The sequence below is a fragment of the Radiomyces spectabilis genome (assembly GCF_025331425.1).
Source record: "Radiomyces spectabilis strain NRRL 2753 chromosome Unknown BYT42scaffold_3, whole genome shotgun sequence".
Classification (NCBI taxonomy): domain Eukaryota; kingdom Fungi; phylum Mucoromycota; class Mucoromycetes; order Mucorales; family Radiomycetaceae; genus Radiomyces; species Radiomyces spectabilis.
In genome coordinates, this window is record NW_026251928.1 from 41,914 (window position 1) to 66,251 (window position 24,338).

Below are 24,338 nucleotides of genomic sequence, written 5' to 3' on the forward strand. Positions count from 1 at the left end.
CATATACCCATTCCAACGTATAATAAATAAGGTTTTTCGAGTTTTTTCACCTATGAAGCCATAGCAAATCTCTCGTGCCAAGCGTACATGTCAATTATTGCTTATTAGATCCATTTGTTTAGCACTCTGACATGCTCCTGATAAAATAAAATAAAAACACCAAATCCACATTCGGAACTCAGAAACCGTAAGCAACAAAACGATATTTACATAAAAAGGTCCAATGTGGATTGAGAAAAAAATGCTGGAAAGCGGATTCTTTATTATGAAATTTACTGATCCTTGACCTTCTTGGTACCACGGAGGAGACCAGTGCGGCGGGCAGCGATCAAACCGACCTTCTGACCAGCGGAGCTGTCGCGAGCGACAGTGGAGGCGTGACCAATGTGCTGATGGTTACCACCACCGTGAGGATGGTCGACGGGGTTCATGGCAACACCACGAGTCTTAGGCCAGCTGTTGCGCTTGACTCTGTATTTGTGGTAGGCACGACCGGCCTTCAAGAGGGGCTTGTCAATACGACCACCACCGGCAACGATACCAATAGCGGCACGGGAAGTGGAGGGAACGATCTTCTTGGCACCGGAGGGAAGACGGATACGGGTCTTACCATCTTCACCGTGTCCAATGACGGTGGCGTAGTTGCCAGAGGTACGGGCAAGAGCACCACGGTCACCAACCTTCTCTTCGACGTTGCAGATAACAGTACCTTCGGGAACAGAGGCAAGAGGCAAAACATTGCCAACGTTCAAGGTAGCCTTCTTACCAGCATAGATGAACTGGCCAGTGTACATGCCTTCGGTGGCAATGAAAGTCTCGGTGCGGAGCTTGTACTTGTAGGGATCGCGGAAAACGACCTGCCCAAGAAAAATTACACCACCATCAGAATCTATACTGATTTTATCTTGTTCGTCAAACCCTATCGTACCTTAGCAAGGGGAGCACCACGACCAGGATCGTGGACAATCTCCTTGACAATGCCGCGAATGTAACCGTGACGTTCGGCGAAATCGAAAACTCTCAACTTGGCGGCACCCTTGCGGCCGACAGTGTGAGCTTTGAAGATACTTCCAGCACCTTTTCTCTGAGCACGAATAACACGACCCATGTCTAGTAAATCTGTTGGAACGAAAATCGAGAGATGTGTGGAATCGTCGAAAATTAAATGTCGAATGAAAGAGTCGGCGATGAGTTGACGAAAAAAAATATACAAAAAAAAAAGCAAATATCACAAAATGGTAAGCATCTATACGCATCCGTTGGAAACAAATCCATCCATTCTAGTACTGCATCCACATCACATAATCCGCATCCACAGGATGATGACTGACCTAACTAGATTGTAGAAGAAAGAGGCCGTTCTCAAGGATGCCTTGGAACATTAAGCTCTTACGCTGCTGTTGGCATAAGTCCGAGCCGAAAGCCCAATTCGTATCCGGATCATTTAAATTCAATGTCCGCTAGTAGGTATTGCCCAGGCCCGAATAGCAAAGGACAAACAACCTCATCATCATCATCGACTACAAAAGCTCCTTTTAATTCGCGGTTTTACGCACGTCCTAATAGTCGTAAAAAGAATGGTAAAAGCCTTGCAATTGGCCATTACTTTTTCAGAATCGGCTTTCTACAAGCTTCCAAAACATAAACTGTATAGACATAGTAAAAAAAAAATCTTGACTTTTGAATAACTTGTACCGTGTCACAACAACCATCACTCTACATTATGCCTTGTCGTTTTGGGCGAGCTCGTTGTGTCCTATGGGATCCCAGGAGTACAACTGCTCAGTATTTATTCAGACGTCTTTACTCAGATCAGTTCTTTGATTTTTTATGACCGGCGATGAGATTATTTTTTCCATATTATGCAGGTCTGGTGTTTTGGGCAATCTGTAAAGTCAAACGTTTGTCAACGCCGATTAGCGAAATTTCGGCTCCTAAAAAAATAATGCATCCTTAACAAGAGTGACCGTAGCGAACATTTCCTAATTAAATGTAACTTATCGATCTTGTCAGAAAAAATCTGCTTCTTCAACACTTTCCGGAATTCCTTCACCGGTCGGAACGTTTTCCTTCCATGAACTTCACATAGCGTTCCCAAATGCTATAGTGACTAATCTTCGGACTGGTCCATTGGGGAGCATGGGCATTATTTTTTTTCTTGACCCAGGATCACTCGCACTTGAAGTTTTCCTTTCAGTGAGTAGGCACTTTGCCAATTCGGTTGGTGTTATGTTCATTCGGATGTAGGATTTTATTTTTCATTTACTGAACAAAATTGATAAGATATGATAAGAAAAGTGAGCAATAGATTACCACCAGCTTTTCTTACCGATTATCTTTATTCTACAAAGAGCACATGGCTTCATATGAGCCATTGGGTAATTGATAAATTGTTCGAAACTCTCCAGCGAAGCAATTCCCATCGACGGCATACGACCGATCAAAAAATTTAACCTTCTCTTGGTCAGCATACTTTATCCGCGCTGCAGCAGTTTGATTGAATCCGGCAATGTCATAGTACGCTTTTTGTACTGACCGACCGCGTCCCGTGTGGCTTACCTGATGAGATATCGGAAACAACAAAATTACCCGTCACCCGGGTCAACTCGCCCAAACCGTAGCGCTTATTAAAAAACTCGAATGCACATTGGCTGACTGCAAAGGCATCTTTCGAGACGGGCCGCTTAGGTTTCTTGAATATAAAGTCGACATACATACCGTCTGTTCTTATTCTATGCGTTAGAATTTGTCTGACGCGTCATTCATTGTAAGATGGTGATCTCCAGTGGCAGGCGGCATCCAGGAGGTGTATGCTTATTAAAACAACGCAAACTAAATTATAGGCGGACACATACGAATAATTGGTATCTCTTATCATTACACTGGCAATTCTATTCATCTGTAAACTTGGAAGCGGTTTTTCATGCAAACATACTGCATCAAAAAAAAAACATGTTACACAAGGTTTTGCTATAAACTGAGCAAGAACTTCAGGCATCAATGGTATCACATAGAAAGTTTAATGGACCCAGAAGCAAATTTTGTTGTTGGAACCCTTATTTTTCATATATTTATCTACGATTTCCTAATCAGATCTTGTCTCGATGCAATCCGCAGTTACAAAGCAAAGATCTACAAAGATTATTCCGGCTCCATCCTCAAGTTTCACAACCTTGCTTCGTTTCCTCTTATGACTGTCACCGCAATCAGCCATGCCGCTGGAAGGAATTGACATTACAAAGTTTCGTTTTCTCTAAATTTCGTTGACAGAACCAATAATGCATGGATGTGGCGAGCAAATCGTCAGTTATTTCGTTGCTCCCTCGGAAACATCATGTTGTGTTGGACTTGATGCATGGTGTACTTTGATGCTAACTAAAATACAAATGGTGCATGCTTGATGTTTTCTAAGCGTTGTGGCTGTTGCTTGTTACTGTTGGCATGAACTTATTCCTGTCCAAGGAAGATCCAAAAACCTGGAAAAAAATTGTTGGGGACGGAGCTTAAATTAGATTGGTGAGATTTTCTTTTGTGTCGCCGTTGTTTTGCGATTGTTCCAACAAACAGTCTCTCCTCAGCTCTCTCTACATCTACGATGGGCACTCCAGACGAATGGCTGGAAACTGTCCGTAAATGCGAATATTTACCTGAGCATGATATCAAGAAACTCTGCGAAATGGTATGATTTTATATTGTATAGCCATGGATAGCCTGCTCCTATTTGTGCTTCCGTGGCACATGTGAGAAGCGATGGAGTTGACATGTCGTTCTAGGTGAAAGAACTGCTGATGGAAGAATCGAACATACAACCAGTTCAGTCGCCCGTAACCGTATGCGGTGATATTCATGGTAAGGATGGCGCATCCATCATCATCAAATACATGCATCTCGAACAAAACCATTCGCGGATTCTATAACTCATCCCTTGCATTGTAGGTCAATTCTACGATTTGCTGGAATTATTTCGTGTTGGAGGTGATGTAAAGGACACAAATTACATTTTCATGGTACATACTTTTGTGTGATGGTACGATGTAACCATTTGCTGATCTCATTTCAAAAGGGTGATTTCGTGGATCGTGGCTATTTCAGTCTGGAAACATTCACGTTATTAATGGTCCTGAAAGCAAAGTATGGCTCTTTCTATGTTGAATATTTATGATGGCTACATATTCACAACATTGAAAAAGATATCCGGACAAGATTACTTTGTTACGAGGCAATCACGAGAGTCGACAAATCACACAAGTATATGGTTTCTATGGTGAGGAATTCAAAGAGGCGGACAATTCCGAGAAAAGTGTGTATAATAGGTTTCCTCGCTTTTGTAGATGAGTGTCAGGCGAAATATGGCAATGCAAATGTGTGGAAATATTGTTGTTCGGTTTTTGATTATCTTACGCTTGCAGCTGTAAGTTGGGAAAGGCGAAGAAACCCTGGGAGACGCTCACTTCTAATGACTTGCTTTGCAGATTATTGATGGTTCGATTCTCTGTGTCCATGGCGGTTTATCTCCAGATATCAAGGCTCTGGACCAAATAAGAACTATACATCGTTTGCAGGAAATTCCTCATGAGGGGTCTTTTTGCGATCTCATGTGGTCTGACCCTGAGGATATCGATACTTGGGCTGTTAGTCCTAGAGGAGCGGGTTGGCTGTTTGGAAGCAAAGTAACTAGTGAGGTATGTATAGTGATCAAAGCTGAACGTACCCATTTTTGTCCATGCTCTAACACTTGCCGCAAGTTCAACCATATCAATAAGCTGACCTTGGTAGCCCGAGCGCATCAGTTAGTGCAAGAGGGCTACAAGTATATGTTTCCCGACGAGGATCTAGTTACGGTATGGTCTGCGCCGAACTACTGCTACCGATGCGGCAACATTGCGTCAATAATGGAGGTTAAAAATGGCGAGAAAGAATTTAAGCTTTTCAACGCCGTACCGGACCAGGATCGGTTCACTCCATACAGTACACGGCAAGGACTTGGATTGACTTCAAAACTTGGCGGATCTGGAGGCCAATACTTCTTATAGTGAAGCTTTGGCTATCATTTCATCGACATTATTATCAGCATTGGCACGATCTGATTAATTATTTTGTTACATCATTTGCTCCTGAAGGATGCATGGCGTATTCGGCATTGTTGTACGCTTAATTCGTCCTAATTTCCTTCTTCATTTTGAACGTTCTCTTGTTTTTTTTTTTCTCTTCCCCGCTATATATAATTCCTTTCGTTCTGTATAAGTGTGTACTCTTCTTAGTTTTGTTGGGCTTATTACAAATTTCCACCGCGTTTATTCAACTTGTCTTTCATCCCTACGCTTTTACAAATTTGTATTTATTTGGGAATTATGCGCGCTAATTTTCAATCACATTGGGTTTCCGCCACCTTGACGGATTTGATTGACGGTTTTGATTGGGTAGTTTTTGAAAAGTAAATGCTTCTGATTGGGTAAAATGAATGAATGTGGTTTAGTTGGCAGACCGTGATACATCGATTCGATTTGACAACTTAACAGAACGCATTACTCGGGCTAGATTGATCTATTCCCCAACTCTTTTATTTGCTTATCATTGAGGTCTTTCAATAAAACACCTTACGATATTCCCCAACGTTTTTTGCGCTTCTTGCAGTCTCCCAGGACACGCTCGCTTCACCTCTAGAAACTGTCTCAACAATCCCAGACACAGCCAACAACCCAGCGTTGCTACGGTCCAAGAATCGGTAGAAGTTCGTTGCTGTACGTGGCAGAAAGTGGAGCATCAGCGGAGTAGCCATGCAGCTTGCCCATTGAATCCGAGGAGACTGTCTATAAGGGAAGCGAACGACAATGATACTGTGGAACGCATTCGTAGATTACCTGCATCCGCTGATAATGCCGAACTCCGCAGTAGACATGCCTTGGGCCGTATGGATGTCGTGTGTAATTTCTATCAGGCACACATGTGAGCCAAAGAAAGCCCCTCTGGATTGAGCTCTTATCCGCAGTTCCAGCTCTGCTGTGGCCAAGGTGCCATTGTTCTTCCACCTTTGGAGTCTACGCATATTAAGACAATGTCAGTGACAGTGCCATTAAATGTGCCGACCATCAGCAGGCGTTTGCGCCTATATAACAGATATGCTTGCCTCGAATCTTGTGCCAATGTCGAAACAGAAGTTGCTCTTAGGGATTCTGAACTGCTGCTTCAAAAACCAATAAAATTGGTGCCAAACATATAGAAGAAGTATGGTTTTCCGGAAGGCACCGAAGGAGACGTGAGAAGTTGAAGAAGGTATTGTTTTTTTTTCTTTTTTGAGGATAGATGACTGACCTGAAAAATAGTTGTCTTCTTCGATCGAAAGCACTGAGGAATTGTTAAGCCAAAACCCGATCTGGGGTGCTTGGACGCAGGAGGAAGCATTGAGTAGCTTCAAGGTATGTGGAGATTTTTGAATCAAATGGATGCACTGAACTCACACTGGCTATAGTTGCAAGTAGATACAGGTGATGCATTGCGTGGCTTTTACCGCAATCACAGTCTAAAAAAAAGTTGCATATACACAATCATTGCGGACCAAACGACTTTACGACATGCTGGCATTTAATAAGCAAATCACCAGCAGGAATTCGGCAAATACCTTGCTTATGTGCATCGGGAACGCGGGCACCGGGATCGGATCACATGTCAGAGGTCACGCACGGCGAGGAGGAAAAAAGATGCGGAATGCACATGCAAGAAACAGTGCTGTTGAATTGACAACGAATTTTGCTCATCCAAAACCTGTGTGTTCTGTTTTTATCAAACAAAACTTGCGACAAAAACATTACCCAATGGCAAAAAGAACTTTGGTGGTGTCAAATGCATCAACCGAAATTGTCCTGCTGTCCGAAGTGACCCGCAACGAGAAATTGCGACCAGCAAGCTGCATTCGCTTTTGGTCTGGCAGGTGCGATCCGATGCATGCTTCGAAGAACAATATAACCTTGCCGCCGTTCGATCCACGGTCCGAAAGCAATGACAACATGCTATTCTAAATGAATAATGATACAAACACTATTGAGGCTCCAAAGCGATACGCCTATGGTCCCACTCAGCTTGTGTGGAATAACAGTGGGCCAAGACGCCCAAGACTAGTTATGGATTATTTGAGAATATACAGTAGATGTGAATAACATCATAATTATTGCATTGGTGACTTTATCTCTTGCTTTTAAGCGCTTTAGAACAAACACTCCAGATGCTCCCAGGCCCATCATTAACTTAATTGAGCGGGAGGGCCGAGCCGGCTCACTTGGGCAGAAGACAAACCTCACATTTTGTTATCGATGGAATGAAGAAGAATTAAAATCCGTCATGTCAACGAAGACATACGTCTTTCAGCTCACTGCACGGTAATGTAGAGATAAATAATGCCGCCAGATAGATATATTTCAGATGCGTTCTGTCAAACCGCATAACGTATTCCTTTTCCTCTTTGCTGTTGGATCATTTTCTGTGAGTCATCGAAAGCACAAAGCAGTTATGCAAAAATCTATCCAAAATAAGTGGAAAGATATGACGATGTATGAACATATGATATGGGCTGCCCTACGGTCCATCAAGATCGCGGCGCAATTGCAAATATAAGGACACCATATCATGTGTTGTAATTGTACATATCATATACCGCATCTCGCCAACACTCCACAGACAAGCCATTATATTGAACATCAACTAGAAGGATCGACGTCCGGTTGCAACCACAAGGTATGTCTGACAATTGCTCCATGGAATATTTTTCGGTTGTCGACGTGAGGAGCGCATCGTTTTTGGTAACAATAAAGACATTTCCCCAACAAAAATGTAAGCCAAGGTCGAAAGCAAATATCCAAGACTTCTTCGGTAACTGCACAAGTGAATAATTCTACAATAGGCACCAAAGTCAGCCAAGCAATCGAGACGACATGACCCTGACAGCTATTGCAATTTTCTTACCTTTTCCATATAGCTAAGGATTATGTTACAAGCAGAATTGTACGACCGGGAGCCCAGACAGTGAAGCAATCTGATACCGCGTTGGAGTGCACGTCAGAAACCCACCGCTCTCTCGGCTGTTCTATCTTTGAAGCAGCTATCGGCGTTCTCGGGTGTCTCTGGTGGTGGCGGACGAAACAGTAGTTCTGGCAATGGATATCGCAGCGTGATATAACCCAAATGATGCTGTGTTAACTTTAGCGAGCGCAGACGTTGTGATAAAAGGGAATAGCTGGATTCATTTGAAAAAGAAAAAGCAGAAGAGTGGGAAGTGAGTTAAAAAGAGCAATGATATAAAAATCAGGACGTGGCCACCTCATCTTGTGTGAAAGAGTGTTGTGACCGTCATTTTGTCGATTACCGGATAATGACATTTTTGCCAAAGTGACCCATCTCCTTCAACCAAGATGGATATGCTTCAAGATCCGGCGAGAGAGAAAATGCGAAACTACAAATGGGGTAGTTCTCGTAGAAAATACGAATGGCGAGATGATTACATGGATGGCATGGCGCCCAGGGATGAAGAACTCGAAAAAGAACTCTTCTCAGAGGCCACCCACGTTCACACGGGTATCAATTTTGACAGATACGATTCCATTCCTGTCAAAGTCAAGGGCGAGAATCCACCCAAAGGTTTCGATCGCGTAAGCAATAAGTGTTATTATATTTGTATCAAAAAAATGGAATCGGTTGACATTTGACTCTTTTCAGTTTGAGCAAGCCGACCTTCATCCCGTGATGAAGGAAAACATTGCCCTCGCACGATATACTGTTCCTACCCCTGTACAGGTACGTAAAGAGAGAGCATGGAATAGTCTTCAATATAGGTCCTTACCATGGATTATGATATATTAGCGTCATTCGATTTCGATTGTCACTGCCGGTCGCGATCTTATGGCTTGCGCTCAAACAGGTTCCGGCAAAACCGCAGCGTTCCTCATTCCTACATGTTCCAAATTGTTCAGCCGAAGCCGCGAATTGGTCGCACGACCTCAGATGCATGACAGCTATCGCTTTAAAGCCAAGCCGTTGGTTCTCATCATGGCGCCTACCCGTGAATTATGCTCCCAAATCTTTGATGAAGCCAGACGCGTACGTCGATAACAATGGGGTCAATTTTTACCATCCACATCATGACAATTTACAATGAACTCTTTTTTTGATAGTTCTGTTATCGAAGCATGTTACGACCTTGGTATGTCCAATGAATGTAATATTACATGTGTTCACAACTGACCCAAAGATATAATAGTGCTGTCTATGGTGGTGCTGGAGTGAGATCCCAGTTGGATGAATTGGCAAAAGGATGTGATATCCTTGTGGCTGCTCCTGGTCGTCTCTGTGACTTTTTGGAGCGTGGCAAAATTGATCTTTCAAACGTGCAGTTCCTGGTGCTCGACGAAGCTGATCGCATGTTGGATATGGGTTTTGAACCTGTGATCCGTGACATCGTTGAACGTAGAGGTAAGAAATAATATCCCTATGTGGGCTTTTACAGTCAGAACATCGAGTTCCTCATGATCCTGAACGACAGGTATGAACCGCAACCGCACGACACTGATGTACAGCGCCACGTTCCCGAAAGAAATCCGCATGTTAGCTCGCGATTTCTTGAAACCCGATTATCTGTTCTTGAGTGTTGGTCGTGTTGGTGGTACGACAACGGACATTACGCAACGAGTATGTGCAAGCCGAACTTGGATCTGGCAGAAACAGGGAAGTTAATAGTCTTGTTATAGGTACGTTGGGTGGAAGAACAAGACAAGAGAGAGACCCTTCGTGAACTGTTATTATCACAACCTCCGAGTCGCACCCTCATATTTGTCGACACGAAGCGCAGCGCCGACACGTACGTATCCTAGGGCTATGGACCAGCGATTGTTGTTGGTTTGACTCTCACACCTTGGATAGTTTGGATCAGTATCTTTTTGATAATAATTTCCCGAGTACGTCTATTCATGGTGACCGTAACCAAATGGAGCGCGAAGATGCTATTCTTGCCTTCAAGTCTGGTCAATGTCCTATCCTCGTTGCCACAGCGGTGGTGGCTAGAGGTATTGACGTACGAAATGTGATGCATGTCATCAATTACGATATGACCAATAGCATTGATGAATATATCCATCGTATTGGTCGTACCGCTCGTGTCGGTAATGCCGGTCTTGCTACCTCGTTCTTCAATGACCGTAATATGCCCGTCGCTGCCGAAATAACCAAACTGCTTCAAGAATGTCAACAAGAAATTCCTGATTTCCTGCAACCATACAAATCAAGAACATTGTAAGTAACCGACTTTTCAACCAATATGATATGGAATTCTTTAATCATGCAACTTTTGACAGGGTCTTCAAAGATGACGATGATGATGATGAGATGCCTAGAGCTGGTGGTGGTGGTTATGGAATGGGAGGCGGTGCTAGCGGTGGTCATGATAATGCTTCTTCGTTTGCCGGTGCTCCAGAGCCATCGTGGACGGCAGCTGAACCAAGCTGGGCAACCCAAGAAGCTTCATGGGACGCTCAAAACCCTTCCCGCGGTGCTGGTGCCTCCAATGCCTCCAATGCCCCCAACAATGGTGGCTTCAACCCTGACCGAACTCCCTGGTAAAATGAGGATATCGCCTTGCCTTTAGATCGAGCAACATGGATGCTCAAACAAAATGTAAATTTCATCGTATAGCACGCAAAATAAAACTTCCCGACTGATATGCTATGTTGCTCCTATTCAGAGGAATCCCTCTTCTTTTTCGTTCCATGACAGTTACCAGACGTTATCACAACACAGATGGCTAACTTAATTGCTGCTTATTGGATTGATACTCGGAATACCGTGCATGATCCAGATAAGATGTACAAAAAGCGATTATCATTTGTCATTCCTCATCTATTCTATAGCTGGTTCATTCCTGGGTATCATCATTGTAGGTGAATTTTCGAGAATCTAGCTCGAGAGTCACAGGACCTAATTTGTTCCCAAGAGTGAGACGATCAAAAAACCATTGACATTAGCCCGTCGTTTGGGCAGCTTACCGTCATTCACAATATCAACAAGCATCATGGCGCCGAACTTGCCATCTGAATATGGATGGAAGGATGAATGTGTGGTCCATAACAACCCCGGTTCAACCTTCACGTACCTTTAATTAATGCAGGGTCATGGCTCTTGCCCAATTTGTCCAGGAAATTATCGTACAAGATTTTGGCGTCCTCACCTTTCATAGCTCTATGGAAATCAGGCTTATTCCCTACAGCTATTGATCAATATCAAGCACTTTTTAACCATTCTGTCCTAGTTGAATTTACCTTTGATGGTCTTGGCTTGCAAGGTAAACTGGGATACTATATAAACCATTAGGTTACCTAGACACTATGACACCCTCGGTACATCATCTCGACATACCGCACAGAATTTCAAGCCCCAGGTCCTTGGCGCTCTTTTTCCACATGGCGCCAGTGGCTTCATCTTCAAACACACGAATGTTGAGAATCTTATTCACCATGTAATTGACATCTTTCTCCGTATCATCGGTACCAACACCGACAAGCACACACAATCCTTTCTGAATCGAACTGACGACTTCATTCTCAACTAAATAATTGCTGGTGAATAAAAAGATTTTCGCTAAGAATTCGGTACGTCTTTATAGGTACCTGTGACACTGGCGCGAACCACTTTCTGCAGCACTGCTCTCATAATGGAAGACAACGAGGTTGATAGCGGCAATACAGCTGTCAGATGGATCTAATCTGCAAAAATCATGGTGGCTTGGCTCTGTAACATCGTAACTGTGACAGAATGGAAACCAAACGCCACGCACGAATATTCCTCAATACACATATCAATGAAGACGCTTTCTCACATAAAAAACGGATATATAGATTGACACGGTTTCGATTGCATTTTTTGGGATTTTTTTTTGAAGGGGAAATTAGGGAATAGATGACGGTAAAAAAAAAAATGATGAGGCTGTAATAAACTACCGTGAAAACGGATAGTTTGACAAAACATGTAATCCAAATGGTTCTTCTTATTTGGCAGAGGACGGGGTTTCTCGAGTTTTCCTTGCGGCGACAGCTTCTTGGGCCCATTTCGCCATATCAACGTCAGCATCTTCATACTTCTTGACGAAAGGATGCTCCAGTAACTGGGAATAAGTTGGTCTTTTCAATGGATCTTTTCGAAGACTGTGTGAAAAAAAAATAGCAAAGGGAAGATTAGAAACAAAGCGGATGAAGGTCCTCGAACTTTTACTTACCATGCAGCGATAAAATCCCTTGCTTCGGGAGAGTAGGAGTCGGGCATCGTCGGTGGCTCTTCATCGATGATGGCTTTCAGCTGCGCAAACATGTTATCGTATGTGTATGGATATTTGCCACCGGCCATCTCTACTAAAGAAAGACCGAGCGACCATACATCCGAAGAGACGGTATACGTATTGGCGGCCTTGATACGTTCAGGCTGTCGGCAAACAAAGGAGGAGTTAGAATTAAGAAAAAAAATTGGTAAGATAACGACATAATGATCACTTACCGCCATGTAACTCTGGCAACCAATGTTCGTTTTCGCCAAGGATTTATCCAATTGCCCCGAAACGCCAAAATCGCATAACTTCACTTGTCCCGCCAAATTAACCAGAACATTTGTAGGTTTAACATCTGCATTAACCAGACACACTATGTTAGCAAAACAGCATGACACCGCTACCTCTTGAACTTTCTTACCTCTATGAATAATGGAAAGTTCGTCTTTCAGGAATTTCAGGCCTTTCACCATCTATGGAGTTCGACAATATTGGGTTAATCCATCCATACACATGACACAAAGATGGGAAAAATTGTTAAGCTTACCGATATAGCAATTTTTGCCAAGACATCTTCCGGTACGCCATCACCGTATAGTTTATCCAAGGACCCGGCATCCATATACTCCATACAATAATATACACATGACTCGATAAAGAAGGCACCATAGAATTCTACAATGTAATCGCCCGTACTCTTGTGGAGGATATCTAATTCCATGAGGATTTGATGCAGTTTGGTTTCGTCAAGCTCGAGACGGATTTCCTGCAAACCACAAACATCAGAATTACATGAATTGGAACTAGCGGTATCTGAATATGTATTTACCTTCATTGCCATTACAACGTTGGTAACTCGATGTCGCACCTATGCAACCGTTAGGGTTTGCCATCTTTTCAAGTCATGATCGAGCAAAATTATCTTACCTTTTGTACAGTGCCATACTGCCCCTTGCCAAGCTCTTCTTGAAGAATCAGGTCGTCCATCTTGATGGCAAAACTGTTGCCATTACTGAAATTGACACCGTCAGCGTGAATGATAGCTTTACCGGCAAAGTTCAGTTTGCCGCTTGGATCACTATTGAAATCTACAGAGTTAAAATCCATTGCTCAACTTCTGCATTGGTCGTATACCTACACATATTTCGAAAAATTGGCAAACGGTGTTTGTTCTGGCTTCGGGGATAAGCCGAGCTGCGACAGGTTCAACGATACTTTGCCCATGCGGCCACCTGGGCGTCCGCGCATAGCAGGAGGAGGTGCCATGCGGCCGCCCACAGGTGGGGATTGGCCGCGTGCCATTGGAGGTAACGGAGACGACTGACCTGGACGACTCATGGGCGGCAAACGGTTCAGCATGGGATTACGTGGAGGCATTCCAGGAGAACGACCCGTAGGCGCACTAGCGGAAATGGGAGCCTTACTTTGCTCCCGGTCTTTGAGTGACATGGCAGACAGTGATTTGTCCAGATCCATTATGTTCTGAGTGGAAAGAAGGAAAAATGGGTGGAATCAGTCATTTTTTCTTTCAACCCGCTTCACCGAAATAAAATGACGTTGCAACCAGTGGAAAAACCATGTTCTTAGCCAATCAGATCCATAAAATCATGACCGCAATACGACTCCGCCACAAATTTTTTGGGCCGCTCTGTATCAACGTTGTATCATGCTTGTCCATGCAGCACACCTGTGGGTGTATATTTTTTCGGCCCTTTAATCAGCGAACTTTCGATCCATACATACGACATCAAGCATGAAGAATTCTTTCTATCAATGGTGTAAAAAAACACCATGGCAACGAACTGTTAAACGCTCTCGTCTTTGTCTGCGTTAGATACTTTGTATGACTGTTTGCAAGGCAACAATAAAAAAAAAGTAGATATTGCTGAATTGATCTGACCAATGGAAAAAAAAAGTTACGAAGAAAAAATCCGACATCCTATCTAATCTTTTAGTGATAAAAGCAATCAGAAGCAGATAACGATGATTACCAAAGCTATTACGGCATAGTAACATACTGCGACCATAAATACTATTGTCCATTTCATCATCCGACATACCTCCCCGGTTCACTTTCTATGGTTGATAGATTATCTCAGTGAATGGCGCATGGAGGTTGTGGCAGAATTTTTCCATGGGCAGCCGTATCCTCTTCGATGGATACATGTCATTTAGTGCTTTAAACGATTAATATTGAACTTTAATGGATGTATGTGGTAAATGATAAATGCTACATTATGTACATATTGAGTTTAGATTTCTACAGGATCAACCTAGCTTCACCATGCTTTCCTTTTGACTGCGATCAATAATGAGCAAGTGGCTCGCCACCAGCTTATAAATTGACTGAGACCCCAGTTGTTCGTTGAACCCTTTCGATTTAGCAAATTCGGTGATTTGGGTCTTGAGTTGGTTCAGCGGAATGACCCCGTTTCCAGAGGCCGAATCCTCTACTAAATCCATAATCTTCGCCAGAATGATGGCTTGATGAGATGGTTTATATTCACCGTCGGCATCAGCAGCGGTTGGGAAAATTCCGGCAATCACATTCGATAAATTGCTGAAACATCCATTATCTATTTCCTCCTCGCTTTGTACATCTTGTTGCAAGACCAACCGCAGCAATTGTCGATGAACCTCCCTATATGTAACATCAAGATTTAGATGAACGAATGTCTGTGCCTTTCACATACTATTGTCCATTCGTACCTTATTTTTCGAGAACCATTTCCTTTCTTTGATGCTTCGATGGAGGCCTACATAAAAGAATGTCAGCAAGCCCCCATAAACTTACAATAGTGGATAAATTACCTGATCACTTTCGCCTGCCGGAATGCTTTCTCTGGCGTTTACTTTGCTATGTCGCACGCGTTGGATATCCTTGATACGCGCTTTTTCAGCTAAGCCGTTCAACTTTGATACTAGTATATAGGATCAGCAACGTTGGTAGAGAGACTTAAAAAGGATTCATTTTGTATACCATAATCGCTCAGTTCCTTTCGCTTGCTTGCAACCTTCTCTTCCAGAGTTTTCATTTCCTACAATTAGGTAGGCTATGGTTAGCTGAAAAGCCATCGATATTAAAGAATAACAGACGTATCCTTACCGTTTCAAACATGGTTTCCATGGACGGTAAATCGTTGTTGGTATGTCTCTGTGTCATTTGTTGCATGGCAGTTTGAAGGCGATGCTGTTCATCAATTTGCTCCTGTAATTCGTTCCCCTATCAACAAAGGTTTCAGAATTCGGTGGCCAACCATAATACTCATACTAATCATCTCTGACCTTGTCTTTGAGAACTTGCAATCTGTTCTCAAGCATTTCTACTGCTACCTGGGTCCTCCTTAGTTCTTCATCCACGCTACCAGATACATTGCTATCTCCTGAGCTTGGTGCATTCCTTGCATCGTTTAACAGCGCTTCCATATCGCTTTCGCTCTGTATAAACCCGATTAGCATGCTTTATCGTCACATAATAATGCACTTGTTCTTACTTTCTTCAATGCGGACTCTAGATAATCTACATTGAGTTGTCGCTCTTCATGGGTTTGCGCAAGCTTTTCGATTCGGGTTTTAGCATCCTCAAGATTGCTGTTGAAACCAATATTAGACTACGACAGAACAGTGTAATACCAATGTCGACTTACCACAGCTGATTCAATATATTGGCTGCTGATAATATGCGATCAATGTTGGTTCGTCGCGTCGTCGTTCGTGATTGCGAATGTTGACCAAGGTCCGCTTGGATTCTAAGTCATGTGAGTCGACCTTTCAATGATACAAGAGAGAAAAGCAAGTTACCTAGCTGATATTGACTCGGTAGAGCTAATGGCAAATAGTTTGCATTCTTGAGATTCGGCGTCTCTTATCAAGCGACGTTTCGCGCCGTTTTTTTGAAGCAGGTAATCGGTGATTTCAGGGGATCCGGTGGAGAGTTCGATTGATGTGATCTTTTTGGAGTTGTCTACTAGCTCTTTCAGTGTTGCATTCAGCGACATGGTTGGGGAATTGATTGAGGAAGCAACAAATATGCAATGGATAATGGATCACCAAAACAAGAAATCAAAAAGAAAAAAGGCTGGGCGTTGTGGCGGGGATTTAAGCAGATATTCTTTAGCAGCGTTGCCAGATTCAAAGATTGATGACACCTCCATGGCAAATCTTTGCTGGTTTTTTTTTATTTCCTTTCAGTTGATCTATTCTAATGGCTTCATATACTTGATAAAGCTTCAATTACGTGGAAAAAGTCCTTTGGAATTACATAGTTTAATTCGGGCTAATTTTCGAGTGAATTACAAGGCACTTCAATGATGAGCTTTCTAAGAAAAGCGGGCTATACTTAGGAGAGTACCCTGGTACTGTTCCCGAACTTTTTCTGTTGGCCACTACACATTATGGAAACTAAAGAAAAATCTTACTGTCATTATTATGTAATTTAGGCGGCGTCACTTTGGACGCTGCTACGTTTGCGTTGTAGAGATCGTTTGGGCGGGATAGGCACTAGCGATGACTTCTTTTGTCCTCCAAAGAGATTCTTGGTTTTTGCACGGAGCGAACCTGCGGCGCCCTGGATTACACGGCCCGGTGGAGAGCGTTTTTGTTTTTCACCGGATAGAGTAGAGCCTTTGGTTCCTTCCTGGGTGCCGATCTTTTCTGTTCTTTGACGCACCGTGTAGCTCGCGACTTTACGCTTGGACAGCTCGGCATGAACGTGTTTTCCTGTACCACTCTTGAGATCCATGGACGGATTGGCCTTCTCAATGGTAGTCATGTCCTGCCGTGCGGCATCGGCTACAGCATTTACAGCAGCTGACGCCTGGATGGTGGTGGTAACAGCGAGGATGGCAGCAGCCGCCACAAAGAAAAGATTGAGATGCATGACTGAGGACTATTAATCAAGTGTAGATAATGCAAATATGATCTCGGTTATTACCTTTTGATTTTATATTCTTTCAATGAGCAATAAAGACTCACCGCTTGCATATTTTCAAGTAAAGAAACTGTTCGTTATATGCTATCGTTGCAGGGGATGAACAAGGGCAATTCGGATTGCTCCTAAGATTCTGCACGGGGAAAAACGACTGACGATGCATACAAGACTAATGCAATATATTTGTCAAAAATTTATGGCGTGTATTTTAGTATGAACCTACTCCTTTATGTAATCCTGTAATGCAAAGGTTAAAAAGAAAAAATTCATCGTTGAATGGATAGAGGACAACAGGATGCTGTGTGCGTGAATGCATGAAATGCTGTTAAAGTATAATCGATGGCATCAGTTCGTTGCTATCAGTGATGCATTTTATTTGCGAGCGATAACGGTAATTTTCATTTCGATGTTGAACCACACAATGCACCACAGATCCTGTTTTGCCTTTACAGTGTTTAATGGTCTCATTGCTCCAGATGTAAGTCTGCCTTGATTATCAGGTATCATAGATACCGAATAAAAGGATCAACTATACATACACAGCAAGAGAGGTCTAAACTTTGTCAAATAAAGCATTTTGGCAATCCTGCATCCATATTGAAAAGAAGAAAGCGCGCGATATGCTTTTTCCGCGGCACTCTAAGAATATTGAAACTGCATCCACAATCAAGGCCCCTGGAAATATCAACCCATAATACATCATTTGAAAACAGCCTACGGTACCTTTCAACGAGCACAAACTCTCTTTCTTTTTTTTCTCTTCCCCTATGGTAACTTGAACTAGAACTTCGTTGTCGAGTGTCACAACGGCGAAAAACGTTTGAACTGAAAAAATCCACATCCGCTTTGGCTGTATGCCACAATAGCTGGTACATATGCTAGAAAATATTTGTATAAAAAATGCTCAGGTTGTTGATGTTACTTGGTGTGACTGGGATGTGGATTGATCAAACAAATCATTACAGGCGCCACAGGATGACACCTGGATGGAAATAAAGCCCATTTTTTTTGATGTGCATGTATTTTGGTGCATAAAAATATCTCCAATTTAGAGTAGGATATTGTAGATTGAAAAGGGTCTAACTCGCTATAATGACTCCAGTTCTTGGTTTCTCTTCACTGATTTGAGCAGGATAGTTTTTGCAGGAACTTTATTTTATGCCCTGCATGCTTGGAGCGCTGGCTTATCAGCAAATGTAATGTCTGTAGGTATTCACACCTTTCCCTTTTCCTACATATATTCCCAGCAAAATTGGCAACACGACGCCACAAATTGAGTTGGCAGACGTCAAGCATAGTTTGGAAATATGCAATCTCAGGTGTGACTTGGTACGAGGACGGAATTCTGACCATGGCTGTCACCGGACTTTTAACCACTCAGTTGACGTACGGAAAGTGTTTCCCGCTCTTTTTAGTCGAAACCACCCCAACTTCATTCCCTGTTCACAAATGGCGACATCCGAGTACAGCAACCCTTTAAGAAAGTATAAGCTTGTTTTTCTAGGCGAGCAAAGTGGTATGTCTTAATTATTGCCCGTTAAACTTTCTGTTAATGTTTACCTTTTTCCGCGATGCAGTGGGCAAAACATCACTCATTACTCGCTTCATGTACGACACCTTCGATAATACCTATCAGGCAAGCCTTTTAGCAACGAAACAGCGGCGTTTTATGTTTTTTAAATGTTTTGTGCATTTTGTGTAGGCCACTATTGGCATTGACTTTCTCTCCAAAACCATGTATCTTGAAGATAAAACTGTCCGTCTCCAGCTGTGGGACACAGCCGGCCAAGTTAGTGGACGAGTTTTTCCATTGGGATCGGATGGAAACATGTCGGAAGGAAAGTGTGTAACAAATATGTCAATATAGGAACGTTTTCGAAGTTTGATCCCGAGTTACATACGAGACTCTTCTGCGGCAGTGATTGTGTATGACATTACAAGTACGTTACTTCCGAAATAATGCAAATTCACCCCACCAGCTGACATTGTGAGCTACGATAGGCCGAGCTTCGTTTGCAAATACTACGAAATGGATCGACGATGTACGAGCGGAACGAGGAGATGAGGTGATCATAGTCCTCGTAGGCAATAAATCGGATCTTAGTGAGAAGCGGTAAGATTTTCAGCCATGGCAGATTGTTAAACCTTTGGGTGCTAATGCAAAATAATATCAACAGGGAAGTGACAGTTGAGGAGGGAGAAAAGCGGTCCAAAGAATTGAATGTCATGTTTATCGAGACCAGTGCCAAAGCGGGGCACAATGTCAAGACGCTGTTCAAGAAAATCGCGCAGGCTTTGCCTGGTGTCGACAATGCGGAGAATGTAACACAAAAAGATCAAAGTAAGTCGACGGTAGATACAACTCAGACAGGATAGCTAGTTTATTATTTTATTTTATTTTCTAACCGCGTCCAAAATCATGACCCATAGTGCAAAAGATCAATCTCAGTGATACGGAAACCGAGTCCAGTGGTTGCGCATGTTAACTTAGACATACACATATTATCCTATTTGAAATTTCGTAATACAGCCATCCTAATCATGAAAACCGTCAGCCCTAGTGTGGAAAGTTTCAACATCTTTAACTAGCCGTAAACCCAGTTTATAATTCATGAGCGAAGAATACATTTCGAAGGACATACCTGTACGTAGAAAATTACCATGGTGCTATGTGACGGATGCAATGATTGCCAGTCCTATTCTCTGCCCTCATTCATGATGTCATTATACCGTCTATCCTATCCGTCCTTTTACTTTTCCGTAACCATTTTCTTCATGGTGGTAAGGCTTCCAATAGTATAAATCGTTTTTAGAGTCTTTATTGGTACGGCATGTTGTTGAGTAAACACTGGCGTACTGTTTCTATTTGGGAGTTTTACATAAAGGAAGTGGATGCATTTAAAAGAACTTCTTCACATAGTCAAGTGCGAAAGGAGCTAATACAAATGGTTTAATATTAATTTCGCCACAAATGGCGCTAGCGATCAATAAGTCGTCTTACCAGCACGAATGACCAAGGCAAATGTGACAAAATTGGAGACTGTGGAGATGGTGCGTTGTCTCAAGAAAGCTTTTTGCTCGGGAGTGAGTTGAGGTTGCTGTAATATGGAAAAGAGAAGCTACGAGTAAGTGAAAAGTGCCAAATGCTGAACAATGAAAGCTGAGCATCTTACCTGGGGCATAAACATGATGGCTGTTGTATGATCCTAAGAATGGTCGAGAAAGCAACAATATCACCTTTGGCAGGCCGAAATTTTTACCATCAAAATCAACGTCACGATCTAACAAAAAAAATCTTGCCTTCTGCTTCGCAAGCTATTCCATCTCAACGCCGATTTTTCAAAAGCTATAACATTTCACGCAAACTGTTGCCGATACAATAAATATACATTGCCCTTCATGCATACTGGTAAGCACTTGCGTTCTCCAAAATAACCTTTTTTTATGTAATCTCTGGAGTAAAAATACAGGCCATCAAGTGGACCATCATCAGTAAACATGAATTAATTCCAAGGCTATGATTGCTTCGTTTATAACCACTCAAAAATTGATTGAAAAGACATAAACAAGGCAAAGCATACCATTGAAAAACATTTACCCACCATATCTTCCCCGGCGACGCATTCTTTAGTTCCCCGTATTCAATGCACAGCAGGCAACTCAATGCGGAGGGACCGCCTTAATCACAGTCACAAACCAGTCACACTTACGCCTTGTGAGCATTCTAAAACCCTTCCGGAAAGTTTTTGGGGGATGTGGTGTAGTGGTATCACGTCTGCTTTGCATGCAGAAGGCCCCGGGTTCAAACCCCGGCGTCTCCATTTTTGGCCGAGCTGCCAATGTTTTTTCTTGTCGATGTGGATGCTTTACACATGTCGTATCCTTTTTTGGTATTTCCTAAAACGTTCACGGCAACACTTACGTTTTTGGTAATGACGCTTTGATCACCTTCAAGCAAACGTTTCCTTTATCGAACAGCTCGGCCGAAAGGCTGAGCATTCAGAACCAAAATACCCTGCCAAGCCGTACTACGAAATTATTATAGATGTACCCAAAAACATATAAATATCCCCTCGATCAAAACGAATAAAGATTATCAATTATCTATCCTCCAATTCTAGTTTATTTCTTCATCTATCGTCCGTGGAACCAGTATCCGGAATAGATTCAGCAAACCCCGAAAACGACACACACATCAATTTTTTTAAGTAGTGTTTTACAGAATGATGAAGGGATTGAATGGATATGTTTATTATTATTTTAGCCATCTTTATTCTCCAAATCGGAATATCAAGTCGGATCTAAAAGTTAAGCCGACATCGATCAAGTATAGGTATCGTGTGTGACTCTGTCCTCATCCAAATGAGCAAATGCAAAAAAGAAACGGCTGTGACCAATGGAGAAAGTAATGTGGACTAGTGTGGGTCAAGTAGACGGATGCAGGTCTTGCTGGCATAGTGTCGATTTTTTTTTAAGTTTGCCCTAAATTTTATGCTTTGGATCCTCAAGGGAATCACCGCCGCCACCCACCTACCCAGTGCCAAGTAAGGGTTGCAGAAGAAAAAGGTGGCAGGGATACAGACGTAATCCAGCGAAAAATATAAAGGAGTTTTCATATCCGAATATGCGTATCCGTTCTGATGTTGTTGTCATGAATGCCTCTATTGTCGCTGTAGCTGGTGGAGATAATGTGTCATCTGTATCGTCTTTGGAAAGACAGTAGGTATAAAGCAGTAGAAGCTCAAAGCCTGTTCGCTGCTTTCAGAAACACTTAGTATTCCAATGCAAGTCTTACTTGCAGGCTTGCCGTTAATGCTTATTCCAGGGCAGCAGCACACAAGAGAAAGCAGCAAGAAAACTGCTTGGCCATCAACCTTAATACTCATTCAGGTGCATTGTCTAGGAGAAGATGAGATCACGAGGATCGATTACAAGGATGCAACCTTTTCTGAGCTTTTTACAATAGTTCAGTTTATTTAGCGCCATCGGGAATCGTCAATGCCTGAAGTGCGTTCCTCTTCTTGGTCGGATTCGGAACTTTCGGAAGAGCTCTCTTTACGCTCTTCTTCTTCTTCCTCTTCCACGTCACGTACGTGCTCTTGATATTCTTCCCGTTCCATAGCACGCTGACGTGCTGCTTCTTGGTGTGCTTCTTCCTCTGCTTCCTCCTCTGCTTCCTCTTCATAATGTTCCTTTATTTCATGGACCGCCCAAGCGCCCAGGCCCGCGGCTGCAGCACCAGCTAAAGCTGCTCCACCATATTTCTACATCCAAGTTGCTCATTTAGCGAAGGGTCCGGTTTACTATCATCTCTTCCCTTGCTTACCATCCAATCGGGAATCTTCTTCTTTGGCTTTTCGGAAGGCATCTCCGCTTGCGGAGTATAAGGGCTGCCAGTGCCTACACTTGAGTCAGGGCTGGATTGGGGTGGCATGCCGTAAGGGTACGCTTGCTGAGGAGGGGAAAACTGGGGTGGAGCCCCTGTACCATAGTTGGCTGGCATGGGTTGTTCGGGTCCTAATGAAGCAAACGATCCTTGTCTGTCTAAAGGATACGGAGACCCATCGGCGCTACTGAATGAATGTTGCTTTTCAGGAGGATACATCGCAGGGCCACCATAGGGCGGTGGGGCGTGTTCATCCGAGGTGGCGTATGGGCCCTCCCGTGCTTGTGTATACGGTGACTAAGCCAATGGAGTAAGCCTTGATGGCTCGACTGACCAGCAGTGACCGAATATAACAATGTTCTTACCGACAATGCAAGTCTTACAAAGACTTGTCCTGCAAATTCACCGTTGGGGCCTCGGATTGGCACCCATTGTTCTGCCTGTTTTTCTTGAAAGACCTGATCGAGGGAGATCTTACCGCTACCCAAAACGCCGGGACGGGCTTCATGTTCATTGACAAGTTCGATGGTCAAATCATTGTGGCCTTCACTGACATTGCTACAAAAAAAAAACATTCAGGAACCTATCATCACAAAAATCAGACGATAAACTATTCACATACCACTGCAGCGTCTGGTTCCACTGAGGTTCCAGTCCTTCCCGGGATTGAGTGCGGTGCTTTTCGTTGGGAGAAACAAAGCATCCAAAGAATGTTCTAGCCTCTTGAATAATCATTGCATAAGCATACCGTCTATGGAGCAGTTCTATGCTCGAGTAAAGTACCTTGGAGTCCAAGTTCCGATAAGCCGTGAACAGCGACTGATGACGAACACCCATTAATCACCAGCGTAGATATGGGTATAAAAAATGCAAAGCTACGTACCTGCTGTGACCAAAAGTGTTCCGGAATTCATTATGCAAAATAAAGTATATGTTCTAGAGTTTTAAAAAGAAAGCGAGCAGGGTGTCTATTTATATAGTCGTGCTCAGTGCCAAGTGAAGATGACACAAGAATAAAATTGAAACGTGGCTCGTGGTTAAACTGGGAAATGCCCATTTCACTCGTCAAATACTCATCCGAGAACTCCGAACATCATCCACCAGCCATGGAAACCCAGATTGGGCAAGCTTCAGCCAACCATCTGGAAGGCTGATACAGCAGCGCAAAACATTTATCGATGTATGAGCAGCATGTACTCATAATAAATCATTGATGATGAAGAAGTTTGTACCCCTTCATCATTGTTTGTGGAAACGAGTTCTGGAATCGAGCGTAGATTAAGGTTAAAGGCACAGCAGCACAGAAATTAGGGTAGAAGAAATCCGGTTACATACCCGAGTACCCGTGCCTTCCAAAGACTAATGTGTACATGGTAATTACTGAGTTCCAGGAACCCAAATCCTTCGGTGAACGATTGTCATATGACCGAGAATTTTTTAATCCATGTTTAAATTCGATATCTTTTGTTATATGTCCGTGCAGGAAAAACGGCATCCCTCTCTCCGGTTGTACCACAAATAACAGTTGCCTTGATCACGTTTTCAACCCGGTGTATAAGCTTTTCAAATCCAACTCGGACAAAAAGCCGCTTCCATCAAATCTTTGGAATCAAAATGCCAAAAACAAAAAGCGAAATGGAAATTATAGTAAAAAGCTAATAGCCAGCGCTTGCCGACAAGCGATCGTAAAGACGTCAAGTGGTCTTGAGATTGATATTCTGGGATAA

General features: G+C 43.0%; 11 protein-coding genes and 1 non-coding gene across 12 annotated transcripts; 5 read left to right on the plus strand and 7 right to left on the minus strand.

Annotated features, from left to right (window-relative positions):
* Nucleotides 1-272: 272 nt before the first annotated feature.
* On the minus strand, nucleotides 273-1,108 carry BYT42DRAFT_491240 (60S ribosomal protein L2; the record flags this gene model as incomplete). The annotated part of the gene is made up of 2 exons (XM_051564060.1): nucleotides 273-857; nucleotides 929-1,108. The coding sequence occupies 2 exons, from the start codon at nucleotides 1,106-1,108 to the stop codon at nucleotides 273-275; spliced, it is 765 nt and encodes a 254-aa protein (XP_051425761.1).
* A 2,413-nt stretch (nucleotides 1,109-3,521) lies between these two features.
* On the plus strand, nucleotides 3,522-5,488 carry BYT42DRAFT_215502 (Serine/threonine-protein phosphatase ppe1). Its single transcript, XM_051562568.1, has 8 exons — nucleotides 3,522-3,679; nucleotides 3,774-3,849; nucleotides 3,937-4,007; nucleotides 4,064-4,131; nucleotides 4,191-4,264; nucleotides 4,332-4,411; nucleotides 4,473-4,682; nucleotides 4,746-5,488. The coding sequence occupies exons 1-8, from the start codon at nucleotides 3,596-3,598 to the stop codon at nucleotides 5,031-5,033; spliced, it is 951 nt and encodes a 316-aa protein (XP_051425762.1). The 5' UTR covers nucleotides 3,522-3,595; the 3' UTR covers nucleotides 5,034-5,488.
* A 561-nt stretch (nucleotides 5,489-6,049) lies between these two features.
* Nucleotides 6,050-6,375, plus strand: BYT42DRAFT_558388 (uncharacterized protein). The gene is made up of 2 exons (XM_051566988.1): nucleotides 6,050-6,273; nucleotides 6,324-6,375. The coding sequence occupies exon 1, from the start codon at nucleotides 6,056-6,058 to the stop codon at nucleotides 6,218-6,220; it is 165 nt and encodes a 54-aa protein (XP_051425763.1). The 5' UTR covers nucleotides 6,050-6,055; the 3' UTR covers nucleotides 6,221-6,273; nucleotides 6,324-6,375.
* Nucleotides 6,376-8,396: 2,021 nt separating this feature from the next.
* BYT42DRAFT_558396 (P-loop containing nucleoside triphosphate hydrolase protein) lies at nucleotides 8,397-10,707 on the plus strand. Its single transcript, XM_051566989.1, has 9 exons — nucleotides 8,397-8,639; nucleotides 8,707-8,784; nucleotides 8,851-9,087; nucleotides 9,162-9,190; nucleotides 9,248-9,459; nucleotides 9,530-9,675; nucleotides 9,735-9,844; nucleotides 9,907-10,275; nucleotides 10,338-10,707. Exons 1-9 carry the CDS (start codon nucleotides 8,403-8,405, stop codon nucleotides 10,600-10,602), a joined length of 1,683 nt encoding a protein of 560 aa, XP_051425764.1. The 5' UTR covers nucleotides 8,397-8,402; the 3' UTR covers nucleotides 10,603-10,707.
* BYT42DRAFT_558399 (D-tyrosyl-tRNA deacylase) lies at nucleotides 10,708-11,854 on the minus strand. Its single transcript, XM_051566990.1, has 6 exons — nucleotides 11,646-11,854; nucleotides 11,395-11,583; nucleotides 11,298-11,333; nucleotides 11,132-11,239; nucleotides 11,025-11,069; nucleotides 10,708-10,956 (listed from the first exon to the last, which is right to left on the minus strand). Exons 1-6 carry the CDS (start codon nucleotides 11,686-11,688, stop codon nucleotides 10,895-10,897), a joined length of 483 nt encoding a protein of 160 aa, XP_051425765.1. The 5' UTR covers nucleotides 11,689-11,854; the 3' UTR covers nucleotides 10,708-10,894.
* Nucleotides 11,855-13,873, minus strand: BYT42DRAFT_558405 (kinase-like domain-containing protein). Its single transcript, XM_051566991.1, has 8 exons — nucleotides 13,434-13,873; nucleotides 13,223-13,373; nucleotides 13,125-13,163; nucleotides 12,843-13,061; nucleotides 12,717-12,768; nucleotides 12,526-12,650; nucleotides 12,251-12,453; nucleotides 11,855-12,179 (listed from the first exon to the last, which is right to left on the minus strand). The coding sequence occupies exons 1-8, from the start codon at nucleotides 13,769-13,771 to the stop codon at nucleotides 12,023-12,025; spliced, it is 1,284 nt and encodes a 427-aa protein (XP_051425766.1). The 5' UTR covers nucleotides 13,772-13,873; the 3' UTR covers nucleotides 11,855-12,022.
* Nucleotides 13,874-15,030: 1,157 nt separating this feature from the next.
* BYT42DRAFT_558409 (uncharacterized protein) lies at nucleotides 15,031-16,354 on the minus strand. Its single transcript, XM_051566992.1, has 6 exons — nucleotides 16,097-16,354; nucleotides 15,943-16,044; nucleotides 15,790-15,886; nucleotides 15,581-15,733; nucleotides 15,402-15,518; nucleotides 15,031-15,333 (listed from the first exon to the last, which is right to left on the minus strand). Exons 1-6 carry the CDS (start codon nucleotides 16,291-16,293, stop codon nucleotides 15,217-15,219), a joined length of 783 nt encoding a protein of 260 aa, XP_051425767.1. The 5' UTR covers nucleotides 16,294-16,354; the 3' UTR covers nucleotides 15,031-15,216.
* An 88-nt stretch (nucleotides 16,355-16,442) lies between these two features.
* On the minus strand, nucleotides 16,443-17,187 carry BYT42DRAFT_630337 (uncharacterized protein). Its single transcript, XM_051572444.1, has one exon. The coding sequence runs from the start codon at nucleotides 17,172-17,174 to the stop codon at nucleotides 16,731-16,733; it is 444 nt and encodes a 147-aa protein (XP_051425768.1). The 5' UTR covers nucleotides 17,175-17,187; the 3' UTR covers nucleotides 16,443-16,730.
* Nucleotides 17,188-18,467: 1,280 nt separating this feature from the next.
* Nucleotides 18,468-19,863, plus strand: BYT42DRAFT_558412 (ras-related protein rab-like protein-6A). Its single transcript, XM_051566993.1, has 8 exons — nucleotides 18,468-18,554; nucleotides 18,622-18,741; nucleotides 18,803-18,861; nucleotides 18,928-19,014; nucleotides 19,093-19,165; nucleotides 19,227-19,338; nucleotides 19,403-19,566; nucleotides 19,656-19,863. Exons 2-8 carry the CDS (start codon nucleotides 18,675-18,677, stop codon nucleotides 19,709-19,711), a joined length of 618 nt encoding a protein of 205 aa, XP_051425769.1. The 5' UTR covers nucleotides 18,468-18,554; nucleotides 18,622-18,674; the 3' UTR covers nucleotides 19,712-19,863.
* Nucleotides 19,864-20,123: 260 nt separating this feature from the next.
* BYT42DRAFT_611047 (uncharacterized protein) lies at nucleotides 20,124-20,413 on the minus strand (the record flags this gene model as incomplete). The annotated part of the gene is made up of 3 exons (XM_051571454.1): nucleotides 20,124-20,161; nucleotides 20,227-20,323; nucleotides 20,399-20,413. The coding sequence occupies 3 exons, from the start codon at nucleotides 20,411-20,413 to the stop codon at nucleotides 20,124-20,126; spliced, it is 150 nt and encodes a 49-aa protein (XP_051425770.1).
* Nucleotides 20,414-20,974: 561 nt separating this feature from the next.
* Nucleotides 20,975-21,046, plus strand: BYT42DRAFT_t32. The gene has a single exon. It is a non-coding gene; the product is annotated as a tRNA-Ala (tRNA).
* Nucleotides 21,047-22,201: 1,155 nt separating this feature from the next.
* Nucleotides 22,202-23,525, minus strand: BYT42DRAFT_611048 (uncharacterized protein; the record flags this gene model as incomplete). The annotated part of the gene is made up of 6 exons (XM_051571455.1): nucleotides 22,202-22,489; nucleotides 22,552-22,908; nucleotides 22,977-23,169; nucleotides 23,234-23,333; nucleotides 23,395-23,430; nucleotides 23,495-23,525. The coding sequence occupies 6 exons, from the start codon at nucleotides 23,523-23,525 to the stop codon at nucleotides 22,202-22,204; spliced, it is 1,005 nt and encodes a 334-aa protein (XP_051425771.1).
* Nucleotides 23,526-24,338: the final 813 nt, after the last annotated feature.

Excerpts from the sequence above, each read along its gene's own strand:
- BYT42DRAFT_558399 (XM_051566990.1), bottom strand. The coding sequence starts at position 11,688 with ATGAGAGCAGTGCTGCAGAAAGTGGTTCGCGCCAGTGTCACAG. Across the intron at positions 11,070-11,131 it reads TGACCCTGCATTAATTAAAG|ATGGCAAGTTCGGCGCCATG; the intron begins GTACGTGAAGGT and ends ATCCATATTCAG. Across the intron at positions 10,957-11,024 it reads TGTTGATATTGTGAATGACG|GTCCTGTGACTCTCGAGCTA; the intron begins GTAAGCTGCCCA and ends GGAACAAATTAG.
- BYT42DRAFT_630337 (XM_051572444.1), bottom strand. The coding sequence starts at position 17,174 with ATGCATCTCAATCTTTTCTTTGTGGCGGCTGCTGCCATCCTCGCTGTT.
- BYT42DRAFT_215502 (XM_051562568.1), top strand. The coding sequence starts at position 3,596 with ATGGGCACTCCAGACGAATGGCTGGAAACTGTCCGTAAATGCGAATAT. Across the intron at positions 4,008-4,063 it reads ACACAAATTACATTTTCATG|GGTGATTTCGTGGATCGTGG; the intron begins GTACATACTTTT and ends TCATTTCAAAAG. Across the intron at positions 4,412-4,472 it reads ATTATCTTACGCTTGCAGCT|ATTATTGATGGTTCGATTCT; the intron begins GTAAGTTGGGAA and ends CTTGCTTTGCAG.
- BYT42DRAFT_558388 (XM_051566988.1), top strand. The coding sequence starts at position 6,056 with ATGTCAGTGACAGTGCCATTAAATGTGCCGACCATCAGCAGGCGTTTG.
- BYT42DRAFT_558412 (XM_051566993.1), top strand. The coding sequence starts at position 18,675 with ATGGCGACATCCGAGTACAGCAACCCTTTAAGAAAGTATAAGCTTGTT. Across the intron at positions 19,166-19,226 it reads GATTGTGTATGACATTACAA|GCCGAGCTTCGTTTGCAAAT; the intron begins GTACGTTACTTC and ends GAGCTACGATAG. Across the intron at positions 19,567-19,655 it reads TGTAACACAAAAAGATCAAA|TGCAAAAGATCAATCTCAGT; the intron begins GTAAGTCGACGG and ends CATGACCCATAG.
- BYT42DRAFT_558409 (XM_051566992.1), bottom strand. The coding sequence starts at position 16,293 with ATGTCGCTGAATGCAACACTGAAAGAGCTAGTAGACAACTCCAAAAAG. Across the intron at positions 16,045-16,096 it reads ACCGAGTCAATATCAGCTAG|AATCCAAGCGGACCTTGGTC; the intron begins GTAACTTGCTTT and ends CACATGACTTAG. Across the intron at positions 15,519-15,580 it reads TGCAAGTTCTCAAAGACAAG|GGGAACGAATTACAGGAGCA; the intron begins GTCAGAGATGAT and ends CTTTGTTGATAG.
- BYT42DRAFT_558396 (XM_051566989.1), top strand. The coding sequence starts at position 8,403 with ATGGATATGCTTCAAGATCCGGCGAGAGAGAAAATGCGAAACTACAAA. Across the intron at positions 8,785-8,850 it reads CTGTTCCTACCCCTGTACAG|CGTCATTCGATTTCGATTGT; the intron begins GTACGTAAAGAG and ends ATGATATATTAG. Across the intron at positions 9,845-9,906 it reads ACGAAGCGCAGCGCCGACAC|TTTGGATCAGTATCTTTTTG; the intron begins GTACGTATCCTA and ends CACCTTGGATAG.
- BYT42DRAFT_558405 (XM_051566991.1), bottom strand. The coding sequence starts at position 13,771 with ATGGATCTGGACAAATCACTGTCTGCCATGTCACTCAAAGACCGGGAG. Across the intron at positions 13,374-13,433 it reads GCCAATTTTTCGAAATATGT|TGATCCAAGCGGCAAACTGA; the intron begins GTAGGTATACGA and ends AGATTTCAATAG. Across the intron at positions 12,454-12,525 it reads GTTGCCAGAGTTACATGGCG|CCTGAACGTATCAAGGCCGC; the intron begins GTAAGTGATCAT and ends GTTTGCCGACAG.